This window comes from Lepidochelys kempii, chromosome 1 (assembly GCF_965140265.1).
Source record: "Lepidochelys kempii isolate rLepKem1 chromosome 1, rLepKem1.hap2, whole genome shotgun sequence".
Classification (NCBI taxonomy): Eukaryota; Metazoa; Chordata; order Testudines; family Cheloniidae; genus Lepidochelys; species Lepidochelys kempii.
The window spans coordinates 141,079,088-141,099,908 of NC_133256.1; the positions used below are offsets into that span (position 1 = coordinate 141,079,088).

At 39.2% G+C, this 20,821-nt stretch overlaps 1 protein-coding gene across 1 annotated transcript in view; it reads left to right on the top strand.

The window, feature by feature from the left end:
• PHEX (phosphate regulating endopeptidase X-linked) overlaps positions 1-20,821 on the top strand; it is a 141,089-nt gene that overhangs the window by 106,968 nt on the left and 13,300 nt on the right. The window contains exons 15-18 of the mRNA XM_073328113.1: positions 3,261-3,319; positions 13,914-13,968; positions 17,605-17,672; positions 20,103-20,233. Of these exons, the coding sequence (XP_073184214.1) occupies positions 3,261-3,319; positions 13,914-13,968; positions 17,605-17,672; positions 20,103-20,233 (313 nt within the window). The remainder of the gene's footprint in view (positions 1-3,260; positions 3,320-13,913; positions 13,969-17,604; positions 17,673-20,102; positions 20,234-20,821) is intronic.

Here is a 20,821-nt window from a genome sequence, read left to right on the forward strand (position 1 = left end):
GCTTGGGGTTGAGGGTGTGGCTTGCCTTCTTTGGCGGTGGGTGCTTTTTTATTTTGCATTTCAACGGTGGTAACCTTAGCAGCAGGTGGCAATGCCACTTGCAAAAATTTGGCCCAGCTGGACCCTGTCAGGACAGCAGGGCCACACCTGAGTAGTGCTATGAGCTTGCAATGCCTGGAGTGAGGAGCCAAGCCCAGCCAGTGCTCAGGAGCCACAGGAGTAACCGCTGTGTGGTGAGTGGGGGGTGGGGTCTGCCACAGGCCTTCCCCTCCCACTCCTCTTTGGTGGCAGAACCTGAACCCCTCTCCCATGACGTCCTACTCACCCTTGGGGCAGGACCTGATCCCTCCCCCACCCCAGCTATTTACTGGGTTGTGACAGGCCATAACCCACTCAAGGACAGGCCCCAACACCCTTCCCCCAGCCTATATATTGGATCACACTAGGCCATCAACATTTACAAATAGGTCCTGAGTCTGAAAAGGTTGAAAACCACGGCTTTAGATCATCTCTTTTAGCTGGAATGTATTGTATTTGTGAGCTCACAAGTGTCTCACTTGCTTGTGATGAAACATAGGTTAGGAAGGCTGTGGGGTGCTGGGAAAGGGTTGTGTTTGGTGGTCTCAGGGAAGGGACCAGACTGTTGGAAATTAAGGAGGTGGTCTCTGAGGCTGCGTAGCTTGGTTTTAAAAGCACCGAGGAACTTACTGTATGGCTAAGGTGTGGAAGAGCATTCAAGCAAAAGGGAACCTCTGAACTTTTTGTCAGGGTACCCTCCATCAGTAGTCACATTGGTGCAAATCCTAACTTCAGTGAGAGTTTTACCCAAGTAAGGACTTCAGGGTCACGTGTACATGCTGCACCCTGATCAATCTTCCTAAATTTCACTTTCAGATTTCACCTTTCTAAAGGGGAATGAAAATATTTTAAAGCAGAGTAATTCAGAAGGGATTCCTCAACATTTATCTTTCAATATTTGTTGTTTTTAACTTGGGAAGGTTTTTGCCTACTAAAACCTAAATTCAGAGTTGAACGTTTTTATAGCTGCTTTGAATGGCATCACTAATGCTTTGAAAATAACATTCCTTATACTGTTTTCTATAATAGTGAAGTCATTAATTGTAGTAAGAGAAACCCTGAACTCTTCTTTTTGCAGGTAAGTAAAATCAGAACTAACTGGTTTTCTATACCAGTTTGTCCCCCCATTTAAAATCATTTTAATATTTTAATCTCTATTGTGCATGTATCCTGTTACCTGGGATTTTAATCTCTCCATCATTTTATGTCTCCATTACCATATAAGCACCTCCCTATTAAAGATAGTGTTACCCTCATACATCCTCATGAAGTTGGAAAGTGCTATTATTGCCATTGTACAGATAGGGGCAGTGAGGCACAGAGATGGTAAGGCCTAGATTTTTAAAAGGTATTTAGGCATCACTCTGTTCAGAATTGCAAGGCTTAAGTAACTTAGATGGAAAAGCCTCATTTTCAAAAGTGAATTAGGCACTTAAGAAGCCTGAGTCTTATTGACTTTCAGTGAGACTTTCTGAAGTTGTTGCTTTAACTTTCTAAAGTTTTGATCTTACATTCTGAAAAAATTCTAGCATCTCATGTGATAACTCAAGAATTTTTCCATACAGACATTTATTACACCTGGGCCTAATTTATCACAAATTACCCATTAATTCTCATTATTTTTATGCTTAATTTTATTTTAATTTTTTCATTATAAAAACCTAAGGTGAAATCCTGGCCCCATTGAAGTCAATGGCAAAATTCTCATTGGCCTCAGTAGAAGCAGAATTTCACCTGCAGGGAGGGTCTGACTCTAGTCCCAGTAAAGTCTATGTGACTTTTGCTATTAACTTCAATAGGTGAAGTGTTAATCCATATCTTATTGCAGTACAAGTTCAGCCAGGGTTAATATTAAATCCTTCAAATCTTGCTGGCACAGGTTCTGTTACAATATTAGTGGAAAAGCTCCAATATTCTGGTTTCTCCATTGCAAGCTATGCATTTATGGCTTGGAACACAAAGAGCAGCAAGGAAAACACATGACTAATTGAAGATAATTCTTTTGTGCATTGTTTGCAGACCAGTGCAATATTTGTAACCACAATGAACCTCACTTTTGTTAATAACTAACTCTTTTGTTAATAAATGACATTAGAGGGTGAGAAGATCACTGAGTTGGTGGGGCAGTAGGCGATAATGCTTAGCATATTACATCTTCCAGCATTAACTAACCTACCTGTTTAAAGGCCCAATCCTGCTCACACTGACACACAAGTAACTTTACTCAAGTGAGTATTCCCATTGGAAGCAATAGGACTAACTATTTGAGTAATGTTACTCATGTGCATGTTGGTTGGATCAGACTCTACAGTAGGTAAATAAATATATTACTCATTTTACAGGTGGGGAAACTGGAAGATTAAATTGCTAGTCCAGACCATTCAATGAATCAGTGGAAAAGCTGGGTTTGAATTTCAGGAGTTCCTGTAACCTCGTCCTTTGCATTGTCACCTAGCCTACAGTACAGAATATTTCACTTCTAGGCCATTGGTTAATAGTTGCTGAAAGCTATTGCAATCTTTACTAATGATTAAATAATTAGCAGTAGTTGCTGAGTGGCCTATGGAAATCATTTTTCTTTCCTTTGTTCTTATTAGAGATACCTCCATATAATTGAAATCATCCTAATAGTCATGGGTAGTCACTTTGTCAGGGGTTGCAGGAAAGAGGCCACTGACTGAAAAGCCTTGACTACTCATTTCTAAATTCAGTCCTCTAATTTCTATAGGTAGTTTCTGCATTGAGTGGGTTGAAGTACATTGCTGAGACAGTGCAAAGGACTTTGCATTGCTGCTGTCTATGTGGCAGCTGTTCATTTTAAATAGAGGACTTCATTGTCCAAGGCTGTCCATTTGGCATCTTTCATAAGCACTAAAATCACGTTAAAAGGAACACAAAAATAAAATAAGTGTTAGCAAGTTGTACCCTCCAGTCACTGCTCTGTTAAGCACTATTTGATTATAGTCATTTAAAATAATGTCAGTAGATAGATTTAAATGATCCAAAAATCACAGATTGCAATTGACAAAACTGCAGAAATAATTACATTTGCAATGTATCTAATGGCTTTTAATATCTTGGTTTAATTTAACTGAATTAGCCTTTTATCTTTGATTATTCCATTCACAAGCCCAACACACTGACAACCAATATTTTGTTGCTGTTTATTGCTATTTTTACAGGTGGTTTACTAGTCCAACCACTGTCAATGCTTTCTATAGTGCATCGACCAACCAGATCAGTGAGTACCTGACTTTTTTTTCTTCTTTAATTATTTGTTTGGAAAAGGATATGTATGAAGGCATACCTTTTCACCTGATACCAGGAGGAGCTACAGGTGTTTGGGACCTGAAAATCAGGCCCAGAGGTGAGTCACATCAGCCACCCCAAAATTTAAACATTTTAAGTTAGTGTACACCACTGAAAATGCAAACCTAAATTCCTTCCACAATCATGCAATAATACAGCATTTGTTTACCAGTGAATGTGTACAGAGGTAAGTGGTCCAGATAGTAAAGGCTCAATCCTGATCTCTGTCATATTTGTGCAAGTCCATTGAAGTCTATGGGCATGAATGGGTATTATAGAATGCTGCATTTGGCCTTAAATTCTTGTCTGGTTTGTCTGAATTTATCTTGTAATTACAGCACAACACCTTTTAACCTAATCTTGGATTACTGGTTCCCTTTTTTTAACAATATTCTGGCCAGCTAGTTTAGCTTCATCACACTTTGGTTCCAGGGTTCCTGAAATAATATGGCTGAGATTTTCAAAGCTGTTTAGAGGATCTGGATGCCCAATTCCAATTTGTTTTAATGGGAATTTTGCATCCAAATTTCTTAAGTGATGTTTGAAAATCTCAGACTATATTTCTAAGGCTGGAGGGATGGTAGTGTTATCTTTACCTTGATACTTCTCTTCCACCTCCCAGCTGAGAGAGTTACTGGCAGCAGTATCCTTTCTTTTTCTGTGGTTTCAGGCTCTGCATAGCTCTCTGGCATAACCTCTATGCTTGGAGGTCCCTTACCACAGGCTTGTCAGAGTTCTTTGGTTGGCTCCCCCACCATTTTCTTAAATCTCTTTTTATCACACTATGAAGTAATTCCTGAAACTAATGGAATGAATATGCCAGACTGAAGGTAGACAGGAAGTCCTGCCTAGTGATTAAAGTAGGGAATTAGCACTTATGTCGCCTGGATTATATGCTCAGCTATTCCTGTAACTAACTTGTGCCCCTGCACAAGTCACTTAACTTCTCTGTGGCTTAATGTACTCATTTGTAAAATGGGTGCAATAATTAGGCACTTATCCTAAAAATAGCCCTAGGTATATTCTGCTCCACTTTTACTGAAAGGTCACCTGTATTAAGCAACTGATTTTTGAGTGATCATTTAAGATAGTTATCTAAAGTACATATGAAAAATAACTGCCTTTTCCTGTTAAAGAAAGAACAAACTTCCCAGGTTTTCAGATTTAGAGTATAGCTAAGGTTGAAGTTAGCAAGCACAGAATAAAATCTGCTACTGTTACATATACTTTATTATTGAATCCTTTCAAATTTACCACATCATTCAGCTCTCACAGCTGCTCTGACATAGCACATTAAAGAAAGCTATAATGAGCGGCTGGAGTTACTGATGCTGAATTTCACACTCCCTGTGTCTAATGGTATCACGAAGCAGAGAGCTGTCAAATGTAACCAGTCAGTCATGGGTGTAGAAGCAATTGTATTTTATATCATGACTGCTGACCTTGTACTACTTGCATTTGACCTTGGGTTTTAGATAGTGCTGCTCACTATCTTTAAGGCTGTTCTTAGGTGCAAAAGAATGTACATGGTCTGAGCTGATCTGGTTCAGAGAGAGCCTGGTATGGTATTTACCTCTGCATGGGAAGGGTCATAAGTGGAACCTTTCATTATAAACTATGTGAGCTAGAGAGAGGGATACAAAGAGGTACAGTATAACTGGTGGCTCACCATTTTTTAAGATAGGAAATTGAAAATGAACTAGCTCTTGTTGAAAGTCAGAGGGATTTGCTGAACTCTGGAGGCTGGCTCTCAATGCCACTCACTATCAAACCTCCTTTAAAAGCTGATAATTCCAGGAAAGAGCTCCACCATTATCTGGGATGGAATTCCTAGAAGTATAGAAAATAAATTAATTCAAGAGGGCTGTACTCATTCTCTCAGAAAACTTCACTCATGAGAGCTACATCTCACGTTTTTAGTAACCATTCATGTTGAATATCCTAAGAGCTGGGGAAAATACTACACAGACTGTGGATATGGAGTCACCTCTTTAAGCAAACTAGATTCTGCTAGGTTTAGTGTTTTCTTTTAGTGTGTGACAGGAATATTCATAGAAATGGTGAATTTTAAGTGAATGAGGGGGATTGTTTATGAAAAGCAAGTTTTATATTAGTAAGTGATAGGATTTACAGCAGAAACCTAATTCTGAAAGCTAATGGGAACTAATCAAAATAACCAGTAAAACTTGAATTTCAAATACTCACAGCAAGCTGCTTGCAAACAATATATAGACAAAGGACTATTTTGTTTTGAACAATGAATTTTGAATAGTGAATACATTCTAAATAAGCCTAAATGTTTTATGGACAATTCATAAATTCATAGAAAGAAGTAAGCGTAGTCTTTTGGTGACTACTGACAACTACTGCAATATGTCCCCTTTCTTATGCCCATCTCACTCTAGCAATCCTTCATGCCCAGCTCTGCATTAGTGAGTGGAATACTGGTGGCTGGCTATCCCATCCAGGGCCTTTAGCAAGTCCGTTTCTCATATTGTCTATCCCTTACAGCCCCATGTGCCTGCATGGCTTCTGTGGCTGCAATATATTTCACTGATATAAACACTTTTCATTAACTACCACTGTATGTTCAAGGAAGCACTGCAAGCTCCAAAAAGGCAAGTTGAGTGTTTTTAATTTCATCTTGACTATTATGCCTGCTGTATTGAGTACTGACTCATAAGGAAGAATGCCATGTACTGACTCACGAGATCTTTCTTAGTAGAAAGCAGAAACGTGAAGATTAAAAAAATTAATGAATAGATTGGGGAGAATACAGCAAAATTTGCATGAAGATGAAAATGCTATCGGCTTGGTTGAGCTCATGTAAAGCAGATTCCTATTGCCCTGCTCATTGTCTATATTTCACTAATATACAGTATATAGAATCCAGAACCCATTTTTCTAGTTTCTAATTCTTTCTTTTAGATAAAGCAGACCTGTTGACAGTGCAAGTTGTTTTCTCAAAAGAGAGGTAATCAGATATACCAGGTAAAGGAATGCAACAGTGTTAGGGTATACCGGTTGTCCGTTATAGGCAGTATACATACTGTTATTACAGTTACATCAAAGAATTTTTGTATCTGTTCATTCTGCTTGGTTCCTCTTTCCTTAAATAATTCATTTGTTAATTTAATTGAGGTGTATTAGATTAACCAATGCAGCCCATTTATTTTTGAATGCAGCCCATTAATTTCTTAACATTTCACCTCATATTTTTGAGTATTTACTGAGCAATGTAACCCACCGATTTTGGGCAGTTTTTACTCAAGGAAGCAGTTGTAAGCCATTGCCTTTATAAACAGATCCATGTATCATGGTATCTGAGTACTCTCTGTATGTAGAATACTGCAAATGCCATGGTTTTAATTGCAACCTTTGGTACAGTGCATTGACTGGCTTATCTTTTTCCATAATGGGCTTTTAGGGCCTGATCCAAAATCTATTGAAGTTACTGGAAAGACTGCTGTTGACTTCAGTAGGCTTTAAATCAGGTTCTTACTGAATTAGGTACCTAAGTAAATCAATAAATGTTAAAAAAAAAAAGTCATAACTGAAAGACTTATGGCAAGTGTCTACTACTGTATTTCTATTGAGGAAAGAGTTTAGCATCATTATAACACTCAAAATGCAGTATAACTCTCTGGCCTTTAAAAGACAAAAAATGGAATGCTACAACAAAGAAGAGAACAGGAAGCTTGAAATTTGGCAGGGTTAATTTCCTTAACGTGTATAAATATATAACATTTTCTATTATGTGTGAAAACTTTAGCACTTTTGATCAGCTAATTATGATTATAGACAGTAGATTTGCATGGGATGGAACTGAATTTAGGCATAAACTGAATCATATGCTCATTAGATAAGAACATATATTGAGCCCCACTGGATAGGTATGAACATCTATAGATACAAGTGTATTTTTTATTCACTTATTGTGATATGTCAGTTCCCCTGATGTATGGTGTCAGTCAAGATGCCTCTAGTCTACAGAGAGCTGCCTCATTACATTTTAGAGAAAGTACCCTTTCAAAAATTACGGAAAATGCCAGATGAGACCTTATATCTCCTGCTAAGCATCTTGCAAGATGTACGTGCTTGATGGTGTGCAGCTGAGGAAAGCTCTCTGGTATCTGGTGGCTAAGGAAATGCAACAAATACAGTCTCCAGTATTCATGGTCTCAGAGAAGCAACTGCAGTTTCCTCAGGAGCTCTTTTCTTTTCCTGAAGGTCTGGGTTAATCAGAAGTTTACTGACAAAGGAGCAGTTTCAAAATAGTCCATTGGCTTCCTGAAGGCTAATGGGCAGAGCAGTTTTGGAATCAACATTTCTGAGCAGTGTTCTTAATGAAGAGATTCAAGTTGTTCCCATTTTCCTAATGACCCAGCGGTCACTTTCATTTTAAACTACATTCACAGGCAAGACAATGAGCAAGTCTCTTCCCCCCCGTCTCTTTCCTGACGTTCTTATCTACAAATGCCCAAAATAGAAGAAATTTTTCCTCGTACAGTTTTTGTTTCTGGGGAATCCTAGATATTCCCTTTCCTTAAGAAAAATATGTAAATATTTTTTGTAAAAATATTCTTTTCTCTAGGTCCTTAAGTGGCCCACCTCACCGTGCTATCTGAGCCCTCATAAACATTAATGCACTTACCCTCACAAAACCCCCATGAGAGAGGAAAGTAGTATTATCCCCATTTTCACAACACCTCTATGAGAGAGGGAAGTAACAGTATTCCTGTTTTATAGGTGGGGTGAGAGATTAAGCTTCTTTCTCAAAATCAAATGGGAAATCTTTGTCAGAGCTGGGAACTGAAAGTCTATTGAGTCCGATGCCTTTGCCATAATATCCTTTTTCCTCTTTACCTGTGAGCTGAATTTGATCCAATGCACCTACTTTTTAAATTAAGGTTTGCACTTATGCACAGTATGGCCCAGTTAGTCTGCCTTCCAGAGCTGATTCTGTTTGTTCTGCGAATTCACAGGGTGTATGGGGTGAATGACCACTCTTCTTGTTCAACTCCTTGTGTTAGTTTGAAACCCTTTGACTTTTGGCCATCACTCAATCTTCTGTTCATCTATTACCAATTCTAAACCTCATAATTTGGATCCACCCTATGAAAATTTGAAAACCATGTTACAGACTTTACACACGTAAACGAAACACATGTCTGGGACCTGCTGAACACAATTCTGAACAAAGTATACATCTTAGGGATCATCTTGCTATTTATCACCTATCACTAGTATCTGTGTGCTAGGATCACTATCAAGTCAGAATCTGTTTTAAACATGCCAGTGCAGTTAGTGGTAAGTGTGGATACACGGATGTGATTTGGAAAGTGGTTTTGCTAACACAATTTAGAAGACCCAGTGCTACCCAATCAAATATTTTACAAGATAAATCTTAGGGCATTTGAAACCAGAGTTGGAGCTGAATCTAAAATTCCCCATGGAATGAATGCTTCTGTGGGTCTTATTTGGTGTTATGGTTCAGACTCATCACCGGTTAGAATAATGTAAAATGTGTAGTTTATTGCATAGTTTCAGTGCACTAGCAGGGGAAACCTGGAAATTGAAGTGTTGCTTTAATTGTGGGGATTTTGCAGTGGTGTAGTGATTAAAAAAAAAAAGTGGGTAAACTAATCTAAACTAAATTCCACATTCCCCAAATGGGAAGTGGGTAAACTCTGTTTCCTTGTGTTTCCTCTTAAGTATGTGACTGGGATTTTGACTTTGTTCAAATCAAAATTCAATGGAGTAAACCAACATGGTAGAATTGGAAGAAAATGTTTGTATGAAGCCAGGTGGTGTCAAGCTATTTCCTGTCACAGCCCTCTAGTGTAAAATGAGCAAATCTAATTACTTGTACTTATTTGGGCAAATAACTTCGTCTCCCTGTGCCTCAGTTTGTCTATCTGTGAAATGTGAATAATACTTACCAACCTTACAAATATGTTAATTAATAATGCTGATAACTTAGTTTATACAAACATGTAAAGCACTCCGAGAGAGAAGTTCCACTGTAAAGGTGGAAAATGCTGTATTTTAAAACTTGAAATATACACCAACAAACTACACATCCCCTTGTTAGGGATGCAGATTGAGCGTTGATATGAGAGTCAAGTTTCCTTCAGTGAAGTTAAAAGTAGTCCTGTGCAGGTCAAGGATGTCAATTAGAGTTTTAAACTCAGAATAAATTCAAAGCTAAACATTTAAAAAGCAGGATAGGTACAATCAATTGCCTGCAAAACTGTAAAAAAAGATGTTGCATTTTGGGAGTATATTCTAAACAAGTGGAGGGTTCAGCAGATAAATAATGGAAGGGCAGTAGCAGCAGCAATAGCAAATATTTTTAAAGGTGGAGTTGTAGGGCACCTTCACTCACAAACATTTTGAAAGAAACCCCCTTCTCCCCCACCACCACCACCACATTTTCCACAACCAGGAAAAGGAAAATACCTTGTCCAAATAAGTGGTATTTTTATTTCTAAATTAAGACAATGACACGAGAGGAAAAACTGCAAAATTCAGGCTCAATCCTGTAAACATTTACGCATATGAGTGTCAAAGCCTGGCCCAGTCTCCCTGTCTGGACAGACATCCATCTGTTGTGAATGGACCCAACCTCTGGATGCCATGTGCTCCTAAGCCAAATAGGTCAGGCAGAGCTGCATTGTTGTTTGTAGATCTGGGACTCTAAGCACATTCCCAGGTGCAGGCCCCAGTCTCTGCGCACTATCTTTGAGATGTGGGGCTTCGCAGCTAAGCTGCCTTAGACCTAATCAGTGCCTCAACTCTCCCGAGCCCTTCTGTTGCTTATACATTGTGACAAAGTTCCTCCTCTGCCTTGGTGGGTCCTGCGCTTATTGGCGGATTTGCTCAGAGATTCACAGCAGCCTTCGGTTTGGCCACTTTTGCTAGTGGCTCAAACCTGCCGTTCACTCAGCTAACCTCATCACTGGCCAGCATGGGGAAAGGGAGGAGAACAATCCCCGCAGTCTCTGCTGACCCACCTAGTGGGTCGGGGGATAGGTCAGGGACCTTCCTGTCTGGTGGGACCCACTGTCCAAGTCACCACCTCTTGTAACAAATAGGGAGTTGTGGGGAATGGGATGAGGTTCCAGCCCAGGGCCCTGTGGATTGCAGCTGTCTCCAGTGGCTCCTGTAACAGCTGCATGACAGCTACAATTCCCTGGGCTACTTCCCCATGGCCTCTTCCCAACACCTTCTTTATTCTCACCACAGGACTTTCCTCCTGATGGCTGATAATGCTTGTACTTCTCAGTCTTCCAGTAGTACGCCTTCTCACTCCCAGCTCCTCGCACGTATCTCACTAACTGAAGTGAGGTCCTTTTAAAAACCAGGTGCCCTGATTAGCCTGCCTGTCCTCATTGATTCTGGTAGCTTCTTAATTGGCTCCAGGTGTCCTAATTAGCCTGCCTTCATTGGTTCCAGCAACTTCCTGATTGTTCTGGAACAGCCCATTATCTTACTCAGGGAAAAGGGACCTCCTTAATCTGGGGCTAATATATCTACCTTCCAGGTCCTGTGGATCCCCCTCTTAGGCTGGGGGGATCCTTTAGCAGTGGGCGGATCTCTATAGGGTCACTTTCCTGTAGCCATCTGGCGTGACCCTGTCACAACGTGTTCCTTCAGAATTCCACCTCACTGTGTGGGTGCTCTGAACTCACTTAACCTTTTCAAGGACAACGTAGCAGGCAAGCAAGGAACACAGGCTTATCAAAGGAATGAACCACAGCCACTTTTACAATTAAGTAAGTACTAGAGATTTACAGTTCTTCACAGAAGAACTAACAGTCCTGAGACACACCCTCTCCATGACTGATCTCATCCTTCCTGTGAGTCTGAGGGCTGGTCAGCATTTCACATGAGGCAGTATCTCTCCTACCCTCTTCCACTCTCTCTCCAGCCTGGTTTTCTGGCATGTGATGGTGGACAGCTCTCTTCTTCTGAAAGCAGCCCACCCCTTACATATAGTCTCTGATTCTGTTTTGCCTTGTGACCAGACTGGGAAATTCTAACCCCAAGTCATGGAAGTCCCCATGAAGAAAAGCATTGTCCCCTGTATTGTCACAGGGAATCATTCCGAGTTGGTGGCCCTTGAAGGCTCTCCCACTGTAGTCCTCTCTGAGATGTGCCACACCCTATCCTGGAGGGGTAGTGTCTGGACTGGCCGTGATAGGGTCAGGCTGGCTTTCCAACACAAAATGGCAGTTAGCACATTAAAATGGATCACAGAATATAAAAATGGAAGTCACAAACAAAATCAAGTTCACAGTTTGATACATGCATATCTTACTTAGTCACGGTGAGTTACTTTACTCACACAAATAGACTTATTAAATCAATGGAACTACTCATATGAGCAACATTACTCACACCACATTAATATTTATAGAATTTGGCCCTTGGACACTGAGGGCTCATGTGCCAATGAATGCACCTATACAAGACAGTAAAGGGACGATTTGGAGCCCTGCGTGGGCTACCTGCATGCCACAACATGGAGGAGACCAGATTGCAATATTCCACAATCCAGTCTAGAGAGTTTTCTATTGACTTCAAAAGGTTTGAATCAGATCCTAACAGAATGTGTGATTTGTCACTGCCTAAACTCATTTATGAAGAAGCTTTGTAAGTGGGACCTATTCTAATGACGATACCAAAATTTGTTAGTCTCCAAGGTGCCACAAGTACTCCTGTTCTTTTAACACTTACATAGGGTTTTTCATCTTTAGATCTCAAAATGCCTTACAAAAGAGGTCAGTATCATTTTACAGATGGGAAAAGTGAGTCACAGGAAGTGAAGGGACTTGCTGAAGTCCACCCAGTAGGCTAGTGGCAGAACCAGGAATACAGCCCACATCTCTTGAGTCCCAGTCCAGTGATCTGTCCACTAAGAGTAAAGATCTCATCAGGATACTTGAGAGTGCCATTAATATGAGATGTTTGACAATACACATGGTGAATATGAATGCTTACTCTTCTAGTTGTGATGCAAGATCAGGAAAGCCTTGGTAACTAGTGTAATTTATATTTTTACAGCACAAAAATAAAGAGGCCAAACATGGTCTGAACAACAAAAGAGCATCCAGGGAACTATAAAAACCCAGATAATAAGTTTTACAAAAAGTTATTTTTTCATAAATCCATTGCTAACAGGTGGCTATGGCAGCAAGGGAGAAAGAGCGGGCAGGCAGCAGATGGGCAGGCCAGGAGGTCATACCACTTGCTGCATCACTTGACATGAATTACACTCAGTATGTTCTTTTAAAAGACCCTGGGAGGATAACAATGAAATCTTGCCTCACATTTACTTTAGCTGGGCAAAATTCCATGCTCTGTTTATAAATAAAAGACCTAAAATTTTATTAAGTGTCTTTTTTGTTTTGATTTTAATGTTCATGTGTTTTTTTATGTTTTGAGACAGTAACATTCTTTGGCAATCAGAGTATGGTGGAAAAGTTAGAAATTGCAATGAACCAGTCTGAGAAACATCATTGTCGTAGCCACTTTATATATGCTTAAGATACTCTAAAAAAGAGAAATGGAGATATAGGCCAACACTTTTCAAAAGGGGGCTCCTAAAGCTATACACCTAACTCTATATCTAAGCACCCAAGTGGCTTGATTTTCACCCCATTTTGAAAAAGATGGCCAGAGAGTCTCAATCTTGTGTAGTGGCTGTTAACCAGTTGCTATATTTAACCCCAGATAAGGCAGAACTTCAGAGCAGGGAATTGACTTCTGTATGTGTAATGAAATGTAGTTTAGTGGTTAGAAATGAACCAGGGATTTGTGAGTTCTAGCTACTATTGCTGTCTCTATGTGATCTTGGGTAAATCACTCACTGGAGTGTCAGCACTGATAACCTTTCAAGTGCAGATTATTTTACCAGTAACTTCCAACTGATGCACTTATTGGATATGGTTGGATGTTCCTATCAAGCCTTGATAATCTATTCATACTGTGATCCTGATTCAACAAGTTGGTTAAGCATATGGGTTACTTTAAACAACTCACTGATTTTAATGGGACTATTCATATGGTTAAAAATAGGAACATGCTTAAGTACCTTGCAGAATTAGGGCTCCAGGAGCCTGGGGAGCAAGTTCTTATTTTTTTTCCATTTTGTCTGTTACTCCTGCCCTTTTGTATGTATTGTCAAGAGCTTGGAGGCCAGAGAAGTGGCTCCGTCCCTTTGCATGGGAAGAGCAGTGCAGCCAGCAATGTATGTAGCCCAAAACCCAGAGAGAAAGCACAAGGAAAGTTCTGCTTGTCTAGATGTCTAACATGTCTAACTGTCCCAGGTCAAAGTGCAACATCCTGTTGCCACTGCACTGGGAACAAGGAGGATCTGTGATCTGTTTGAAGACCCATAAGCTAATTATCAGCACACTGTTTTGAAGTTGTTTTGCAGAACCCTCTTAAAATCCCCCTCATGGCTTCATCATTCAGCTGGATTGAATTTGCTTCTAACTTTTGTATTTTAACTATTACAGGATTCCCAGCAGGAGAACTCCAAAAGCCTTTCTTTTGGGGGACAGAATATCCTAGGTAAGTAAGAAAGGAAAACTATAGTAAGTAGGCAATGAGGAGTAAAAGAGTTGCAAAGGTACGTTCTTGTGTGAAATGAAAGGGAGCATGAAGTGAAAGAGTGTATTGATACAGCAGCCCAAAACAATGTGTACAGTAGAAATGTATAATCATGGCATGAAGAAACTGGCAACAGGAGAGCCCTTTGGGATGTGTCCTTCTGCTGCAGGCTGCTTTTTCTATTGAAAAACCAGGTTGATCTGAAAAGCTGCTGCCTTGTGATATACCTGTTTTTACCTTGGGAAACCGGATGTCTCTGTGTTATTTTAAACTGAGGATTGATTGCTTTGAGGAATTCGTAAATAATTGTGTCTGATTTGGGTGTTTTGATTCTGTAGTGAGCAGAAGAGAGCAACGTGTGCATGAAGTCTATTAGAAAAGAACTGTAAATAATGGAAACAAAAACTTTCATCTGCACTGAATGCTGGCCCACCCCAGCTAAGAGGGGCATTTAGTGTATTCCTCCATTAAAATTTCATTATTTTCTTACTATAATTTTAAACTAATATCGGACCTGCTCCAAAGCCTCCTGAAGTGAATGGCAGCATTTCCATTGACTTCAGTGGGTTTTGGATTAGGTCCAAAAGGCTTGGATCCACAAAAGGAACATAGGGGTTTTGAGGCTCAGTACTTCAAGGCCTAACTTGTGCCTAGAAAATCACAGGAACACACTGCAATTCACAGAGTCTGAATTAGGCCCCTAGGCTCCCTATACAATTAATGGGGAGAGATAGGTGCCTAGGAATGGGATCCACAAAAGCCAGCATGTTAGGTGGGGAGCCCCCATAAACTAGCCAATAGGAGATGCTGGTGAGAAGGGAGTTAGGAGTCCTGGAGTTAGGTGCCTAAGTCTGGGCTGCAGGATTTGCTCTGCTTCTGCTCTATAGCTGGGAACTCCTCTCCTGGAATCAGACATCTTAGGCGCCTAAGTACTTTTGTGGACCTGGGCCAAAGTGCTTGATGTCCCTCTTAGGGTCTCATCAAGGCAATAAATATCTCTCAGGATCATGAGCTTTAATCCAGCAAAGCACTTTAGCACATGCTTGCCTTTAAGCAGATGACCAGTTCCACTGGGGCCATGGTTAACATGTGCTGTTATAGGGGGAAATGATTTCAGGTCACCTTTAATCATGCTTAGTGAAAAGTCCCTACTTCCATGCAATTCAATGTTTTCATACTTGGGGAGGGACAAGAGAATAAAAAGACCCTGATCACAGTTTCAGAAAGCTATCTTGCTATCAAATGAGACCAATTACTACTGACAGGTGTCCTTAATAAATTCCATTGTTTACCTTTAAACATATGTTGTATTCATTATATTTCAATTGGGACAAGTGCTCCTCTAAATAGAAATTTTGGCAGTAAATATAGAGATATGTATTCAACTTAGGAAGAAATAAATTCATGTTCAAGATTATTTCTTATGAGCCAAGTGACTTTCTTGTGGTGCAGTAAGTAGGAATAAAGGGAGGTGCTGTCCAGTTAACTCCTTTTCTACAGTGCTTATTTCAGTGTGGTCAATTCCAGTTTTGTTCTCTGAGCTGATTTCTTGGTACCCTGATCTCCTGTCAAAGAGCTGAAATTGTGGTTCTTTTAAACAATTATGCCTCACATATTTCTCTTCTTTGTTACTCTAACTTATACAAGTTGTCAAGGTTTCTTCCACACTCTGAACTCTAGGGTACAGATGTGGGGATCTGCATGAAAACCCCCTAAGCTTATTTTTACCATCTTAGGTTAAAACTTCCCCAAGGTACAAACTATTTTACCTTTTGCCCTTGGACTTTACTGCTGCCACCACCAAACGTCTAACAAATATATAACAGGGAAAGAGCCCACTTGGAAACATCTTTCCCCCCCAAATCCTCCCCAAACCCTACACCCCCTTTCCTGGGGAAGGCTTGATAAAAATCCTCACCAATTTGCATAGGTGAACACAGACCCAAACCCTTGGATCTTAAGAACAATGAAATAGCAATCAGGTTCTTAAAAGAAGAACTTTAATTGAAGAAAAAGTAAAAGAATCACCTCTGTAAAATCAGGATGGTAAATACCTTACAGGGTAATCAAATCCAAAACATAGAGAATCCCTCTCAGCAAAACTTTAAGTTACAAAAAGACACAAAAACAGGAATATACATTCCATTCAGCACAGCTTATTTTATCAGCCATTTAAACAAAACAGCCATTTAAACATATCTAGCTAGATTACTTACTAAGTTCTAAGACTCCATTCCTTTTCTGTTCCCGGCAAAAGCATCACACAGACAGAGAGAACCTTTGTTCTCCCTACCCCCCAGCTTTGAATGAATCTTGTCTCCTCATTGGTCATTTTGGTCAGGTTCCAGCAAGGTTGTCTTAGTTTCTTAACCCTTTACAGGTGAAAGGGTTTTTCCTCTGGCCAGGAGGGATTGAAAGGTGTTTACCCTTCCTTCTATATTTATGACACAAGGCATTTTCACTCCTTTACTCATCAGAATGACATTTAGTAAACAAATGAATCTGCTCTATATCAAACAGCTTGGCTTATTCTGGATCTTTTGTCGGTCCATATAATAGAGACCATACATGAGTGCTGGAATCAGAAAAAAAGAATTGTCATATTTTGGGGGGATTAAATCATAAACACTTTTTTGGGCATGACTGAAATGAACAATTAGTATGTGATGGATCATTATGCCCAGTAATAAAATGTTACTTCAAACCCTTTGCCTTTTCCTGTTACTATACAATGTGTTATTAATACACTAATATACACTACTTTGTTGTATGGCATTTCTGTAACATGTGACGTATGTAAAGTTCCAGAAGAATAACTTAGCAAATACAAGATGTGTTTCATGAATACGTCTTCTGAATGAAAATTTCACACACGTCTTTTCCTCTCACCATAGAAGAACATCCGAAAATTGAAAACAAAAATACACTGTACAAACAAACCAGGCAGATGTCAATTATTATCTGCCAGGAACATGAAATGATTGTCTCCTTTCTGTCTCTTCAGTGCATTAGATCTGATTGTAGATAATCTCTTATTTCTGCACAGGTGAAGGGAAATAGGATAATACCTCTTTTGAAAACAACGGGAATCTGTTTAATGTTTCAGACATTAAATGCCATGCATTTGCAAGCTTGTCTATCACATACTCAGAGCAGAGTGATTAGATTTTTAATCTTTTAATCTTTGATCTGTGCTTTTAATCTTTGATCTGTGCTTTTCTTTAACTACAATAACAGAATAATTTTACTCTTAACACTACCCAGTTCCCAGTTAGAAAATAAATGCTGCAATCAGTTGGAAGCCCCCTTTTTATTTTGAGTCCTGATGATGACATAAGATATTTGTATAGAAAATCTAGCCACTTCAGAGATGACAACAATGCCTTTAAGGTTTTATTTTCACCCTTCTTTAATAAACAAGGTTTTTCATGTTCCACCTTTCACTATCAGAAGCTTTGAGAGGAACTTTGTGGATTTAGGCTTTAGACACAAAAAATCTTTTCTGAAATGGAAACCTGTTCTATCTTCTATCTCATCTGCTTTGATGTTCATATGCATGCATATATTGTAAGGTGAAACTGCTCTTTTGTGTTATAGGTCTTTAAGTTATGGTGCCATTGGAGTAATTGTTGGGCATGAGTTTACCCATGGATTTGATAATAACGGTGAGTAATTGTCCACATTTATATTGTTCTTCTTTTTGGATTTGTTGAATAGAAAAAAAAGATGCGTTGAAGCAGCTTTATGTGTACATATTTTCAACAATGATAAGATGTGTGAAGAGGACCATAAGATTGTAAAAAGAATGGTTTAGTTTTGTATGGATTCCTTCTGAAGTTGGGCCAAGAGGGATTTTTTATGAGTGAGTATTTTCCCCCGGTCTGAAGCAGAACAAAAAGAAAAATGATAGAAACTATCCAATAAAATGAAATTCTGAAAAAAAGATATTTTGGGCTAACGGAAACGTTTTATTTTGACAAAATCAAAACCTTTTCATTCTGATTTTTGCTTTACAAAATTAATTTACATAATACGAAATCTTAAAAAGCAAAAATAATTTTCAAAATGGAAAATCAAAATGTTCCATTCAGAATGTTTATCAACATCTTTCCATTTTTTCTTTTGGAACGCATTTTCCTTTAAATTGACATGCTTCTGCACAGTGTTTTGCTTTTGTGAAATAGAACCATTTTCCATCAGAAAATGCCAATCAGAAAATTTCTGACCAGCTCTAGTTCCTTCCACTGCTGCAATAGATATAAAAATTAATAGACTTATGTCTTTGTCTTCTCATTGTCATATTGATTATGAGAAGTAGAAGTCTGTAGAAAATTATGGCAACGTATAACACACAGTTTATGGCAGTGTATTGTAAGGTATTGATCTGACTGGTCTGTGGCCGACTGGCTGATTTCTCTCTGGGCATGTCTACACTGCAATTAAAACACAGTGGCTGGTCAGTGCCAGCTGACTGTGGCTCACAGGGCTCTCAGGCTAAGGAGCTGTTTAATTGCTGTGTAGACATTTGGGCACAGGCTGGAGCCCAGGCTCTGGGACTTTGCAAGGTGGGAGGGTCCCAGAGCTCAGGCTGCAACCTAAACCTGAACATCCACTCCACGGTTAAGCAGTCCCTTAGCCAGAGCCCAAGTCAGCTGGCACGGGTCAGCCACAGGTGTCTAATTGCAGTGTAGACATAGCATATGTCATGAGGCTTTAGACAAGCAAACTGGGAAGCAGGAAGCATAGAAGTGTAGTATCAATTTTATAATATAGCAACAATGTGCCTGTTTTCAGAATCACAATTATATGGGCTGAGGATGAAAAATAACCACAATTAGATTTTACCGGAAAGTTCCTATTTCTGTAATATTGTACAACTCCGAGCTATGTCGTTGACATCACTCATGGGATAAAAGTTGTTATAAAAATGGGAACGGAGACACTGGATGAAGTAGAGGCCCTACTGATAAAAATGGGAGCTTTGCCATTGATGTCAGTGGGGGCAGGATTTCACCCAGTGGCTAAGTCCATTTTAAACAAAAATATAAAATAAAAATATCGATGTGGCCAAAAATAAATAAATAAATAAAGCCATTAGTCAAAAACTGATGATTAATCATGTCACCCTTTTTGGCTCTAAACATCTTAATGTCAATTGTTTTGATCCTTCTGAGTTCAATAATCCTCATGAAGAATAACTCAGAACAATTATGATTTTATGTGTGTGAAAGTAATTTTTCTCTGAAAAATGGCTATGTAAAATAACACAATCTTCCTCAGCAAGTCATATCCTTGTGTATATTCAGAGTCATATTTGATTACTTTAGTTACAAACTTAAGTTTTTCTGATTTTACTCTTATTCACACTGCACAGTCAAGATAGTTTTGGGAGTACGTGCTGGATTCCATTCTGGCTCACAGGTCATTACATGAATTGTCTACTATGGTCTAACTGCAGTGTTAAATTCTGCCCTCAGTTACTCTTGTGAAATCCCTTATTTTCCAATTTCCAGCTATATAAATTCATCCTGGGATCTGAGAGTCAAGCTGTGTTATTTCCAGCTTGTGCATCAACATCCAAAAAAGAATCTCTAGACTATATTCTCAGTCACATATGTGCAACCCCATTGGCTAAGATGGCTGCTGCGGAGTGATGTACAGGTGTTAGCACTGTAAAATAATGCCATAATATAATAATAAAACAAAGTACACAGCCACACCGTTAGGCAAACTACAAAGACTATAACTCCATACCCTCTTGGGTTGAATCTTCCTTTTCCCTATTAAGTGAATGATATGCCTAATGTTGCATCTTTTTGAGATTCACTGACTGTGAATCTGACTGTGAATTCACTGACTGAGTGGCATTCGCTGGATGGCATGACCCACAGGAGTTGGGTTTCTGTAGTACTACCTTTAGCTGAGGGACAAAAATCAGAAAATCTAAGTGAATTAAGCAGAATTAGCAAGTGTGGACAAACTGATGTGAAGTCATACATCTGTTTTACTACTCTAACTTCTTGTATTTGTGTCCATGCTATGCTACAAATACTGCAAAAAGTATATTTTTCTCAAAAATGTCTTCTGGTTTTTAGGTCGTAAGTATGACAAAAATGGAAATTTAGATCCCTGGTGGTCCACTGACTCTGAAGAAAAATTCAAGGAGAAGACAAAATGCATGATTAACCAGTACAATAACTATTACTGGAAGAGAGCTGGCTTAAATGTATGTAACATGCCAGTGGCTGAAGTCCCTGATAGTTTACTTATTTTTTCATGATTACCAATACGTTGGAATGCTACAAGTGAATGGGCTATTCATAACAAATGCTTTGAGATGAATGTAGCTGTTTTTCTGTTCATGTACTATACATGAAGTGAGCACATTTATTTAATTAAACTTGTTTGTCAAATTATTAGTCAAAACAAATTACAAGAACAGACTCTTTGTTGAGAGGGTTAAACTGCTTCTCATAGTGAGGTCAACAGTGGAGGCTATGTGAGTGGGTGAAGCCAAGCAGCAGGAGTAGTCCAATGGGGATGTATGTGTTAAATGCCCTCTAATGGCAGTGTCAGCATAGAACAGTGATTGGAGCCGTGTAGTGGCAGCTACCATTTTCTTTAAAAGAGGGAACTAATAGTGTGTTTAGCAATCCCACCCAATACATCAGAAAATAAATTAACATTATAGTGTGGAGACACAAGCTACAGCTTATTTCCCATTCAACTCTTGCTATTTGTGGACATGTTGCTGATCAAATGAATCAAATACTAAACAATCATTCACAGCAACTGCAGAGTTGAAAAAGGAAAT